This window comes from Triturus cristatus, chromosome 3_2, assembly GCF_964204655.1.
Source record: "Triturus cristatus chromosome 3_2, aTriCri1.1, whole genome shotgun sequence".
Taxonomy (NCBI): Eukaryota; Metazoa; Chordata; class Amphibia; order Caudata; family Salamandridae; genus Triturus; species Triturus cristatus.
Genome location: NC_140584.1, coordinates 915,525,947 through 915,540,537, shown reverse-complemented (window position 1 = coordinate 915,540,537; position 14,591 = coordinate 915,525,947). Strand labels below are relative to the sequence as shown.

General features: G+C 45.6%; 1 protein-coding gene across 1 annotated transcript in view; it reads left to right on the top strand.

Moving 5' to 3' along the window:
• Positions 1-14,591, top strand: part of LOC146858451 (L-asparaginase-like) — a 335,092-nt gene that overhangs the window by 147,862 nt on the left and 172,639 nt on the right. Inside the window, exon 2 of the mRNA XM_085647122.1 lies at positions 10,438-10,533. Coding sequence (XP_085503248.1) covers positions 10,438-10,533 — 96 coding nt within the window. The remainder of the gene's footprint in view (positions 1-10,437; positions 10,534-14,591) is intronic.

Genomic DNA, 14,591 nt, shown 5'->3' with positions numbered 1-14,591 from the left:
CACAGTAGAGCAAGTTGCAAAGTGACAAACCATCCTGTTATCATAGCAATCAGCAGGCACCAGGCCAACACATCAAAGCAAGTGGCAAAGTGGCAGTCTCTCCTGACAGTTGCAGAGTCTCCTCCGGAACCCAAAGTGAACTAGTTTGGGGTTGTCAGAGGTCCAGTACCTATACCAAAATGTGTCTTTGAAGTGAGGAAGACAACAAAAGAGGTCTTTGAACCTCACAAGTTCCCTGCCCTTCCTTCCCTGGCTCTAGACACACTACAGAGAAGTAAGCTACTCTTTGTGTAGGGACAGGCACAGCCCTATGCAGGTGCAGGTGTAAGGCCCTCCTTCCTAATCTTCCGCCGGAAGACTCTTCAGCCTGGTGATGAACCATCATATGCAAATGTCACACCCCAGCTCCCTTTGTGTGAATTCACAAAGCCCAGCTGTCACCCTGTCTCAGATGGTTATTTAGAGACTTGCAGAGGCACAGTATGGTTAAAGTAAAAACATGTAAACTTTCTAAAAGTGGCTTTTTCAGGCATGCAATTTGAAAACCAAACTCCAATTTTCCATCTGCTCCCAATAGGTAGTTACACTAAAAAGATGTTTTAAGGCAATCCAACTGTTAACCTATGGAAGAGATTGGCCTTGCAGTAGTAAATTACTAATTTAGCAGTTTTTACTACCAGGACATGTAAGACCCAAAAGGACACGTCTTTGGGTCTGCCTACGGCCTAACGTAGGGGTTTCTTATATGTAATAAAGGGGAAGGTTTGGGCCTGGCAAGTAGGTTATCTTGTGAGATTGAAATGGCAGTTTAAAACTGAATACACAGGCTTTGCAATGGCAGGTCTGAGCCATGTTTAAAGAGCTACTGAGTGGGTGGCACAATTTGTCCTGCAGGCCCGCCAGTAGCATTTGATTTATAGGCCCTCGGCACACATAGTGCCCTTTACTTGGGACTTACAAGTAAATTAAATATGACAATTGTGGATGAGCCAGTGTTGCCATGTAGGTAGCAGTGGTAAATTCTGCAGAATCCTAAAGCCAGCAAAAACAAGGTCAGAAAAAGAGGAGGAGGAAGGCAAAGAGTTTGGGGTAACCTACAAAGTGGGTCATTTCCAACACTGTTCATGAAAAGCATAGAACATCAATAGTTGATGGTACTGGGTAAGTAGGGACCAGTGCCATAGATTCAATAAAAAGCATAATGTTGCCGAAAAAACTTTATTTTATAAAAATAGATGTATTTCATTTGTGGAAGATTGACGTTATTTACCCAAAATGAGAAGCTAGCATTTGGGAACAAAACCTATGTTTTTTTAGGAAAGAGAAACAAAATGATTATGTTTGCATCACTTAATAAACTCTGCTATTTGATAATTTATACTTAGTTATGTACACGTATTACTAATGCTGTTTCCTTGGTGCCAGCGGACATTTATTGCCATGAAAATTATATTATGATTTAAGTAGAAGAATATAATCAGCCTTTTAAGGCATTGTAATAAGTGTTGCTATCAGTGTTACCCTCAGAAGATGATGAATGTCTGAATCTGTAAGGTCTCTGTTGCGAGGGCTGAGCCTATGAGGTGTGTCTGACACCAAGGTTAGATGCTGTCATTTCAGATTATGAAATGCAACTCTGAATAGATTATCAGTCAGAGCAATTAATGGAAAATGAATGAATTAATATTTTGTAAAGCATGCGATTACCACGAAGAAGGTGTCCGGGTGCTACCTCCAATAGAAGACAAGCTGACACCTAGGGGCATATTATCAAGGGCAGTTCTGATGCTTTATCAGCACTTTTAGCCGCTAAAGCGGCGATAATCCCATCGCCCCATTACCAAGGCAGCGCTAACATGCATCAGCGCATGTTAGCAGCCAAATTGCTAACGCCACGCATCTTAGCGATATACATCGCTAATGAGATGCAAAGTAGGCATTCCCTCCTAGGACAAACAGTGCAATGCCCGCAAAACCTACATCGCGGTATTACCAATGCTGCCTCTGAACAGCGAAGCGATGAGAAAAGGAGCGCTAAGCCCCCATGATCGCAATATTCGAGGTGGATTGTAAAGTTAAGTCCACACTCCCCTATTACCAAGCTTGACATTAGCGCTGTGAAATCCTCACAGGATTTCACACGCTAATGTTCATTATCGCAGTCTATCGCAGGATTTCACATCGCCTGTCAGCTAAGCGTTGCTAATACGCCGCTGACACAGCGGTGAAATCCAGCGAAAGCCAGCGATAATTAAAATCGCACAAAGCGCACTTTGCGAAATTTATTGCGGACTGTAGATAATATGCCCCCTAGTGTCACAACTAAGGAAGGCGCAAGTGCCAGTTCAGTAGGAAATTGATGAGTCGGAGGAGTTTTTGAGATTTGATAAGCGAGCTTTCAGCATAAAGTTGTAGTCGGAGGGCTTTGCACGCCTCGGCAGACACCACGAAAAGGTACGTCCTCCTATGCGAACCTCCTGGAATTTAGAAATGCAGATATGGTGGAAAGACCAAGGGCAAATGGTATGAAGAATGAAGGAATATTGGGGCATATTATCAAGAACGGCTTTAAAATTATCGCCGCTTTAGCGGCAGAAAACTGCAGCTAAAGCAGCGATAATGGGCTTGATAATATGCCCTTGAGAATTCCAATAGAAGCCCAGGTTGACACCAGAACCTGGGCTTCTATGGGAATTCACAAGGGCATATTATCAAGCCCATTATCGCCGCTTTAGCAGCAGTTTTCTGCCGCTAAAGCGGCGATAATTTTAACGCCGTTTCTTGATAATATGCCCCGCAGTTCTTGGAAGCCATCCTGTACAAACTTTGTGATAGAAGAAAGCATGGAGCTTTGAAGACCCAAAGCATGAGTCTGGGATGCCTATGGGATTCAGTGAAATGAGAAGAGATACCGACCCCTTTGCTGACAGCAAGAATGAGGTGAGCACTGGCATTTTGGATCTTTTTTTTATAGATGATGTGCAGGCAGCCCTCAGTGCTAAATTTGTAAAAGAATGAGTGCTGATGAACAACGCTCTGCTTAGAAGCCCAGTCCAAGGCCGGTGCTATCAAATGTCAGCGCACTGAATGCATAGTCATAAATCCAACTCATGCCTCTTTAATCCATTACCAGACATTCCTTGCCCTTTTATCTCACTCTTGCAGGTTTCTGCCTTCTCCCTTTGTGACAGTTTTGCCATCTTTCTCCTCTTTCCACTGTGGTTTTTTCTGTCTCTTGCTCTCGATCAATGTCTGATGGGGAAAAATAAGTGCCGCCCCCAAAACTGAGGGGCATATTCAAAAGCCCCTGTTGCCACCACAACGCCACTTTTCGCGATCTTGTGGTGGCGATAGGGGCTTCGCCTTATTTACAAGGCAGCGTTGAGCCACTTAACGAGGCTTAACGCTGCCTTGTAAATACGGCTACCCTTTCACGCTATACTTAGCATGAAAGGGGAGGGCAATGGGTGTTATGGTAGGTGTTCCACCGCAACACCCATTGATTTTGACACTGGTTCATATTTACAAGGGTGGCGTAAATATGGGGCAGCGCCAAAATTAAGACAAGGGAAAACCTGGTCATACCCTGGCAACACTAGGAGAAATGTTTAATTTCTCCAAGTTTTTTCTGTTTCAATGTGTGCTGCATTGGGCAGCATGCATGCATAGAAACAGCAAAACGCTAATGATTGTTTATGCGCAGGAAGGTGTCACTTCTCGTACATAAACAATTATTTTAAAAAAATGACGTTTGCAACTTCTATGTCCGCTGCATTACGCAACACACATAAAAGTTACAAAACGCCATTTAAAGATTGGTTATGTGCAGTAAGGTGTCTCTTCCTGCACATAAAAAATCATTCCCCTACAACGCAGGCACCCTTCCACTATTGTGCAAGGGTGCAAGCGTTGGTGCTAGTCAGCTAAATTTAGCACCTGCGCAGGGGAAAGCTCAGGGCTGCACCCTATTCTTTTAAATAAGGTGCAGCCCTGTGTTTCTAAAGTGACAGAGCGCGGCGTTAGCCTTATTGGCTTAATGACATGCTTTGCCACTGTACAAATAAATATGCCCGACTGCGGTGGGATCCACCGGCAACCACCTGTTCAAATTAAGCACTTGCCTCCCCTCCAAAGAGAGAATTATAGTAATTCAGGCTACGAGTTTATAAGAGCTCAAACTAAAAAAATTCTGAAGAAATTGAGAAGAAAATAAATAACTTTGCATGATTTTACATCATGAAAAACCAGGGGGCTATTTACAAGAATTGGTGCATACCAGTTTTTGCTGTATTTAGCTGCAAGTTTATTAACACGGTCTATCGACAAAAACTATTGCCCTGTTAGCAACGTATTTACAATACGTCACTACATGGCGATAGAATCAGCTAGCCATGGCTAAAAGTACCGCTAACACTAGTGTCAAGGCGATAAAAAAATTGACGTTACCAAGAGAAAAGTCATGAAAGGCCAATTGCGGCAAAATAAATCACGTAAGTCAGCCCAACATCACTTTTCAGCCTCAAGAGGTAAAAATAGCCCATCAATTCACCTCTAATGAAAATAATAAAATAAAAACAATGGATGCAGAATGGAGCAGCCAGGGTCAAATTCAGCACAGGTCTAACCCCCAATGCCCCCAACAGCCAGGATGACCAGCCAGAGTCCCAGGGGAGAGGAAATGCAGAATCAGGGCCTCATTTATGAAAAGTGGAGCATCACTTTTCATAGCACCATCCTTGTGACACCATGGCAGCTGATGCCTGGAAGTGCGGACAGTGTACGGGGACCAGAGGTCTCGCTGGGCCTGCATCTGAGACCTGGAGTGGGAGGCAGAGGTGCTGTGGAGTTGCTGCGGTTTGACGGTGGAGGCGGGCCGCTTCGGGCCCTAGCCTGTGGGCTATTGTGGTACATATTGAGGAGTGTCGGCGATCTCCCTTACCTGGTGACGAAGTTTGCAGGTCGCATGGAGACACGTTGCTGACCTGTGTGAGAAGACCTACTGGTGCCCCTTGGAGCTGTGATCGGTAGAAGCGCTCCTGCGCACCGACGTAGGGAGGTCTGCATTGCATAACAAGCACCTTCACTACACCGGGGTGCACAGAGGAGACTGCCAATGTTGGGCCGCGCCTCTCTGCATCACAGGTCAGAGGAAGAGGTGCTGGCGTAACGTTGTGGAGGGGCCCCACCCTCCACAACGTCCCTGAACTTGTGTGGCAGGAGCGTTGCAACTTCATGCCTAAGGGGGACCTGTCGCATCACCTGCATCAGGAGGTTCCCCATTGGACTTGGCGGCCACTGCTGTACCCAGGCTTGTGAAATGCCGCCCTAGCTTATGCTCCTGGTGACTGAATCACAGATTTGGAGACAGCGCAGTGGTCTGAGCCTCGGTGTTGATGCCCAGGTGTAGAGAAGGTGGGCCATGGAGTGGAGGAGGCACGGGCCAGCTGTGCCCAGGCCTAGCACCAGTGGGTGACGCACACCATGCCCTGAGCAATCCATGTGCTGCGGTTGACCAACATCACCGAGGGCACCACGCAAGACTGGTGGGGGACTCCACTAACTGGCTCTAGTCGCTGATATTGGCCGTTGGTGGCGGCGGGTGCCAGGGGCACGGGGGTCGGGTCAGGACCAGGCCCTTGGGTGTGCGTCTTGATCTGCCATCACTCACTGGGGTACACGGAATCTAGTTGCCACTGTTAGATCGGAGGAGGCAGCCGGGTGGTGCTGCCTTTCATCGACCTCTGGTAGTGAGCTCTTGGGTGTACAGGGGATGTCCATCGGTGCCCCCTGAAAGAAGATTCCTGGCTAGCATACACCTGACTGGAGGAGAGGGCCCAGCTGGCCACATTGGACTGCACTGCATGTCATAAATAGTGCCTGGGAGTCTGGAACAATAATGGCCCGTCTGCAGATGGGGGTGTCGTCAACAATTGGCCGCTCCTCCGTGTCGATAAACTGAGCAGCTGAGGATCACTGGCCGCCGGGGCAGGTGACAGTGGACAGCCTGTACTCCAAAAGATACTCTGTACTCTCAGCGGGTACCTCCCTTAAACAAATGGGCACTTCCTTTGAGGGCCGCATAGTCAAAATCACAGTCGACTTCACCCTGGATCACGCAGATCATCACAAGCTGACTTACAAGGTACACAACATTGAGCAAGAACTGGCCAAAGTCCCTCCAAGTACCCAGAGCGCAGATTTGGAGATGTAGCAGCTAATGGCACATGTGAAGTCACTGGAAAGAACAGCGGAGAATGCGGATAGCCGCTCCCAGCGTAACAACATGAGGGAGTTGGGTCTGCCAGAGGGAGCAGAAGGGACTGATGCAGTGGCATATACTGAGACATGGTTGTGTGACCTACTGACAGCAGAAGCACTCTCCCCATTCCTTGTTGTGGAGGAGGCCCATCGAATGCCGGAGTGCCGCACACTTCCGGGGACAGGTCCTAGACCCTTTCTCTTCCCCCTCCTACAGGGATCATGACGCTGTCCTGAGGGAGGCACTGAAGCTGGAGAGGTGAAAGTGGATAACACCACAGTTATTTTCTTCTCTGAATACGCCACGGGGTGCAGAGGCAGAGGGGCTTGTCTCTAGTGGTTAAGCAATGCCTTTGAGAGTTGGACATCAAATAATCCCTCCTCTGCCCGTAAAGGCTGCTAGTGATCTCAGATGTTGACACGCAAATCATTGACGCCGCTGAACAGTGCTGGACCTGGCTCCAATCTACAGGTTGCCAGGTGCTGTGGACAGGGAGTGAAGGTTCTGTGCAACAAGCTGTCATTCTTGGAGCCAGTAGTACTGGGAGGTGTAGGAGGAGCAGGCATCCCCATCACAACTACAAGCCACCCCCAATATGCAGCAGGTTGTACAAGGCAGGCGGAAGGAGCTGCATGCGGCGCAGATGATGCGTAATCGCACTCAGAGACTGGATCCTGACACTTTCCCTGAATGCTATCCCAGCAACGTGGGCTCCACTGCGACGTGGTCATCTGGTGCAGAGTCCATGCAGCCTCCGGATGTGACTCCTTAGACATCAGATACCCTAATTTAATCTTGACTGGTTGTCCGTCTCCCCTTCTTCCATGGTTACAGACAGCTCCGGAGAGTCTCCGGCTTTCGGCAGTTCCTGGTCTTCAGCTTCCTGTTACTGAAGTTCTGGTCTACCGAGATCAGTACTTAGAGGGAATAAGGTCCAGTCGTCACCCAAAGGGAACGGAGCAGTTATCCAGGTGAGCGATGCATGTCAGGGGTGGAGGTGGTGGTGGTGGTCTCCTTGGTGCTCCAAGCTGCAATGGCATGAGGTCCATGGCGTTGTTGACCTTGCCAAGGATGAATTGTGGAAGTTCCTCGATTAACCTAGCGGCACTCATGCAATGCTGTGACATCACGTGTTTGACGTTCCGGTTGCGTAATGTGCCACAACATGTTTACAAGGCCATGCAAAGCCACTTTATGTGGCTTTTCATGGACTTGTAAATATGTGCCCCTTTCATGCATTAAACAGTGTGAAAGGGGCGTTTCATGCAGTGGTATCCAGCATGGCTCGCAGGTGGCGGGGCGAGGGTGGGTGCAGAGGATCACAGGGAGTCGCGATTGTGGGAGGGTGCGCATTATAAATTAAAAATGAAAAAGAAATATGCAACTTAGCTTGCTGCAGGTCCCGCGTCTCTGCTCCTGCTCTGCCCGAGGAACAGGATGCACAGCCAGGCCCCAGTGACTAATGACAATGCTGCATTGCAGCGTTATTGGTTTTGAGTGCCCTGGTTCACCGCTCAACCACGTAATGAGAGCTTGGGCATGTTCTCCAGGCAGGCTGTATGCAGCCTGCATGGAGAACTGGGAACGTGCGCATGACTGGTTTTGGTGGCCCGAGAGGGTAGATTAAACAGTCATTGCGCACTTAGGAGTGGGTAAACCACTCCTTCCCTGCCCTGCCCTGCTCTGAGAGCAGACCAGCCCCACCCACAAAGCAGCACAAACATAAAATGTTATAAGTGAAAGATATTATCATTTCATGTTTCTACTTCTTGCACTGCTTGAAAGCAGTGGGGCGACGCTCCTGCGCCACGGGTTTAATGGGTGTCGCTGTGGGCGTTCCCACACCAAACCAATGGAATCTGAAGGATTCCCAGGTTTATGAGAAACCGTAAACTTTTAGAATGTATCTGAATCTAATGCAACCCCAAGGGTGACGTTTGGGAGGTGCTACAAGGACAAATGTTTTCATTTCTCCTCTTTTTTTTCACTTTTTCTATGTGTGCAGCATTCTGCAGCACACAGTGAAAGAGGAAATACCCTGAATTGATAGGTTTTGTGCAGGTAGGTGTCCCTTCCTGCATAACACCAATCAACTGCGCAGCACAGTCACCCTTGCACCATAGCACAAAGGTGCCTGCGTTGGCACATGGCAGCCATTGTGCGTCAACATAGGGGAATTATACAAGGGGGCTTATTCATGAGCCCCTTCCGACAGTTTAATGCCGCCAGTGCGTCATTTTCTTGGCATACTTGCAGCATGAATTTTGCACCACGTTGCGCCGTATTTACGAAGTGATGGATCTAGGCATATGCGTGACCTTGTGAAGCCCTGTGTCACATAATACCTGCGTCAGGTATAATGTAAGCAGGGTGTGCATTCCTATGCCACAAAGCCTCATAGGAGTGGTGCAGTGTAATCTACCAGATGTCTTACGCCTATGTGTATGGTACCCAGTGAGCTGGGTACCATACACATAGGCATAAGATTTGGACTCGTAAGATTGACTCTGAATTGCAGGATGAGGACAGTCCAAGGAGGGGGAAGTTAAAAGGTAAGGTAAAAGGTAAAACTGAGGAAAGATGATGTATACCTCTCATGCTATGTCAAAATGCATATCATGATTATTTAAACTGTCTCGACAATTAGATTTTTTAGACAATATGTAGGAAAATTGAAGTGAAAATGGTCTATATTGTTATGTTTTTACTAAGTGTTATCAGAGGCATGCACCATGAACCCCTTGCAAAATACTCAAAGGGAGGATCAGGTTGGCTTGGGCCACAATAATGGTATTGCAATATCTCTTGAGTGCCTCCTCAGAACTGCCTGTGAAAACTATGGGGGATATTATCAAGGACGGCGTTAAAAATTATCGCCAGTTTAGCGGCAGAAAACTGCTGCTAAAGCGGCGATAATGGGCTTGATAATATGTTGCAGAGAATTCCAATAGAAGTCCATGTTCTGGTGTGAACATGGGCTTCTATTGGAATTCTCCAGGGCATATTATCAAGCCCATTATCGCCGCTTTAACTGCAGTTTTCTGCCGCTAAACAGGCGATAATGTTAACGCCGTCCTTGATAATATGCCCCTTTGGTTTTTACTAATTTACTTGCAAATTGTGATGTAACATGTATGGTTTGGTCACACTCTTTGAAAATGTTCTTGGTGAGGCGTGACTACACCAACATCTGTGGGGAAGGTCAGCCTCAGAAGGCAGTATTTCATAAATGCCTTAAAGAATTTTGGGGCATATTATCAAGACAGGCGATAAAATTATCTCTACTTTAGCGGCAGAAAACTGCCGCTAAAGCAGCGATAATGGTCTTGATAATATGCTCTTTGGAATTCCAATTGAAGCCCATGTTAGATGTCCTTCACATCAACATGGGCTTCAATTGGAATTCCATAAAGCATATTATCAAGCCCATTGTCGCCGTTTTAGCGGCAGTTTTCTGCCGCTAAAGCAGCGATAATTTTATCGCCTGTCTTGATAATATGCCCCTTTAGCTCTTGGCACCATCGAATCCAATTTGTTATGTTTTTTAAGTCTTGGGTGGAGAAAAACCTCTTTCACCCAAACACTTCTAGAGGGTGTCTAGACTTTCTTGCCCAGCACCGTTACAGTTCTGGCTCAAATTGGGTGCACTTCAATGCTCCTGCATGCTCTGTTTTCAGGGTTGGTAGTAAGCATTTCTTCTTGTAGCAACTCGCCCACCTCCTTTGTTGTGATCTGATCATTCCCTTTTCTTGTCTAGCCACAGAACCACCCATGACTTGAGGGGCGACCTGTTTCAAAACAGAACAAAGTATTCAGCTGTATGGGGCCACTTATAGCTTATTTCACCCTAGATTGATTATTAAAGGGAGAATTGTCTAATTTAATCTTCCCATGTTCTTAATCGTGTTTTAATCTTGTTCACTGTCACCATTATTTTTGCTTTAAGGGAATAAATCTAACTGGTGCACGAATGATTCTAAAATAACAACATTTTGAAAGAATGGAGGGTAGGATGATGCAAAACCTTTTTTTAGATCATCTGGTTGTCACCTGCAGTTCTCATTTTACACGTATGTCCTTTACTCAACCGGTGAAACGTTGCACTAAGACCCATGAAGTGACTGCAGAAGAGTGCCTAGTATCATTGTAAAAGTCACTTTCATTTTTGTGTTTTCCAGGAAATGAAAGCAACCAGAATAGCACTCTTTCCGTTGCTCATGTGCATTGCAGCAAGGCAAGGAGACATTGTGGTTCTGGAGGAGCACATTCAAGCGGTTGGTACATCTGTATCTGTGGGCATTGCCTGGGCAGTGAATGGCTGGTCTACATTGAGTGAGTGGTCATCCAGTAAGTGGCTGATTGCTTTTCTATTTAGTGAATATTCATCTGTTCATTGAGTAGTATTAAGCAGTATTAAGTGATTGGTGTTTCTTGAGGTGAATGGTTTTCAGTGAAGTGAGTGCCCGTCCCTTGAGTTGGTTCCACGAAGAAGTGAGCTTTTATCTTCCTCCATTTCGAGTAGTTAAGAAGTCAACTATTCACCACGTAGCATGTCTCTGAAAAAGGGCCTTTTAATGTGTAAATGATCGTTTGTTGAGAGAGTATTGTTTTATTGATTGAATTACCTTACACTAAGTGGTGTTTTCACTGAGCAAGCTGTGTTCCTCTGTATAAATAGTCTAGCTTTCCTTGAGTGGCTGTTGAGGGCTGTTTCACTGAGTTGACTCTGATTGAGTGAATGTTGTGTCATTGAGTAAATGCTTGTAGGCAATTGGGTTATTGGAGGAGGAGGGTGGAAGCCCTATTCAAGCAAAAACCACAATCCCTGTCAAAGTGAACCACAAAAGTCACCAAATTAGCTTGTGCTTAGCCCTCAGGTAGCTTGGCACGAAGCAGTCAGGTTTAACAGTGAGACAAGGAGTTGAGTTTTTTTGCAGCACACAAAGAGTATATAACACAAGAAAAATTCTAAACCATTTTAGAAAAACAGGAGTATATTGCAATGAATTGAATGATAACACAAGGACATAAATATAATCATTAGAACCGGAGATATTCTGTTTAAAAGTTTTATGTGAAAATTGCACCTAAAGGCACAAAGCGCCACTCATAGTTATCTCATTGCACTAGACTGGGGAGGAAGTAACAAGTTTGGGCTGATTGTGATGGAGCACGGGTTGGATACAGGGACAAAGTTACCTTCTAAGTCTGGCGCGCAGAGTTCCATTTGGATTGGAAGAGGATGAGCGTCACAAACAGTCATTGCTGCAGCGCAAAGATCAGGCCAGGCCTCACAGATAATCATTTGTGTAGGGCGAAGAGTCGGTCCGGTGTTGCAGATGACTGTGGCTGTATTGTTGTGTTGGCAGTCGTCACAGGCTGCTCTTGCTGAAGTGTAGGTCTCGCGTTGTTGGTTGTCTCTAGTGGTCTCTGTTGACGTGAACAGCAAGTTTCACTGGAGCTGTGAATTGGTGGTCATCACAAGAAGCAGTGTCTTGGCATGAACAGGCCTGTTTGCGACCACGAGAAGTCTAAACTTCAGGATTTTCACCTTTTCTTTAGGATGAGTACATTTGGATGCTAGCCAAGAATACAGGATTTGGGGGGCACCTCTTATGGATCAGGAACTCAATCCAGCAGAAGCCATCAGGGCTCAGTCAGGTCCAGTTGCAGGTCTAGGCATATCCAGTTGCAGCAGCGTAGCTGATCAGTTGCAGGAAGGCCTCTATAGCTTGTTATGTCCCTGCAGATCACACAGGAGGTCAGTCAACTGACCCTTGGAGTCACTCTGGGTAGCCTTGGAAAAGGCAAGCAGGTTCAGCCTTCGCTCTCAAACAGAAAGGCCATCCTTCAAGCAGCAAGGCAACCCCCTCGCAGCTTAGCAGTCCTCTGGCAGAAGGGCAGTACTCTTTCTGCAACTTCCACAGGTCCAGGAGTTTTCTGATGAGTGGCTCTGGAGATCCAATATTTATACCTGATGCCAGTCTTTGTGTGGGAGGTACTCCCTGTCCTACCCCCACATCTGATTCTGGAAAGTTCTTCCACTTCCCCTGTCATGGCTCCAAACTATCTGGGGTTGACAAAAGGCAAGGCAGGGCAGGTCTAGTGTCAGGTTCCTTTGTGTGTGCAGGAGGCCCCCTGTGTGTTACTGTGTGCAAGCAACACACAAACCCTAACAGCATAGCCATTCTCAGTCATGTGACCCAGGACACTACCAGAAGGCACAAATGGTTGGGACAAAAAAAAGGCCAATTTTCTAAAAGTGGCATTTTCAGAAGTGTTGCTTAAAATGTGACTTTACCATTAAAGGGGATTTTGAATTACAGTTAATTTCTATCTGTTCCCAATCCAAAGTTAGCACTTATTAAATATAACTCAGTGTTAGTCACTGGAAAACATAGGCCATACAACAATGAGAGCTAGGTCTAAGGGGCATATATATCGATTGATATGTTATGTTATTCCATTTCTTTTCTATCTTTCTGCCCAAGTGGTGGCCAGGGTCTCTTGGTGGTTCAGGTGATGGGTTTGGGATCGGCGATTACTCATGCATTTATTTCTGCAGCACACAGCTGCCGGGGTGTGATAGTAGTAAGGGTAGACAGGGGGGTAAAGTTCCTTATTTCCTTCAGAAAACTAGGATTGGCATGTGTCTTTGGGATGGTCTGGAGTGGGGAAGGGAAGGGAGAGGAAAAGTGTGGGGATCCGGGTTTTGGGGAGGCTGCTTTCCACACTGTCATAGGATCAACCGGATCCACTTGGGGGGTTGCTAATGTTTAAAAATGGGAACATATCAATCTGGGTCACTAATTGTTTAATCATAATCAGAAATCCCAAAATATTTTCTGATGGTCGAGCATGGCGAGGGAGGTGGTAGTCAGAGTATTCATATTTTTAGTTAGAACGTGAATGGTCTGAGAGCAGCCACCAGGCTCCGTTATGTTAAAGAGGAGCTAATCATGCTCAAACCGCAGCTGCTATGTCTAATCTTAGTTTATGGCAGGCTAAGATAGTGGAGAAGGGGGTCATATTACTGGCTAGTAATCACTGAGTAGTCGGTCTCTAAAGTTATTACTGATAAAGGGGGCCTTGGCTTCTCGCTCGAGTAGTTTACTTTCAAATTACCTTCTGTAGGCTGTATGCTCCTAACATGGTTGACCTCACTATTTTTAATGCCCTTCTGTTGGAATTGAGCCAGTGGGATGACTCGATTATATCTGATACTTGAGCCTGGTTTGTATTCAATCTCTTGGAGGCAGGTTGCTTCTAGACGTGTGAGGTGTTCTTGGTCTGCTCTTTATCAGGTTATGGACTCACATGTACTTCAGGATTTGTGGCAGGCTTGTTGGGGAGCTAGAGCTGGTCTTTATATTTCTTTTCAGCCCTGCATGCTATGATGTCTTAGATAGATATGATCTTAGGTAGTTGGAGTATCATATTGTCTGTTTGGGTCAAGAGACATCAGCAAATCCTCTTGGATGATAGTACTCTCTTGCTGTTATTTAGCCACAACTCTACTACCTGTGGGACCGGTCCAGCATGCTGGTCATTAGATCGCAAGTTATTACAGGATACGGCCTATATTAAGTTATGGCCACTTCTCTAAAATACTTTTTTGCTTTCAATAAAGGGTCAGCTTCATCTATCATTATTTAGAATGTGTTGAAAGGTGGAATAATCAGGCATTTTGTATTAAGAACAGTGAAGAAGTAGGTCGCATACTCGCCTTTCAGATTAATGACCGTCATTCTAAGAATGTTGAAAGGGCCAGGCCTATAAGTTCTAGACTGTTCTACAGTCACACTCTGATAGTTCTTTTTCGCAGCATGAAAGTGTAAAGGGGAGGGAAGTTGTTAAGTAATTGATCAATTAGCCAATATTCCCTTTGAATACATAATAACTAACAGATAACTACTTAAGGTTAGTTAATTTATTACAAACACAAGAATAACTGAACACAGAGACACCTCAACACAAGTGTCGAGAAATACAGAGGAATCAACATAAAGCCAAAACTGTGCATCCAGTTTAGATGGTGCAGCATAAGCAGCACAATTAATTCAAGAAGGAGAATACATAAAATCAGGAAGCATGAGTCCAAATGTCCATGCTTTGAGGGTTGGTGGGTAAAAAGCATTACATCTATCCTTACACTAACAATTATTTATTTTTTTAATCAAAACATGTACGTTTTTTTTATTTTATTTTTCATTGTATTCAGGTCAGCAATAGGAATACAGTGTGTACATCATAGATACCAATATCACACAGTTTACATATCACAATGATATTTAACTTATTGACATATACAGCCTGTTCTGTTATCTTTCAG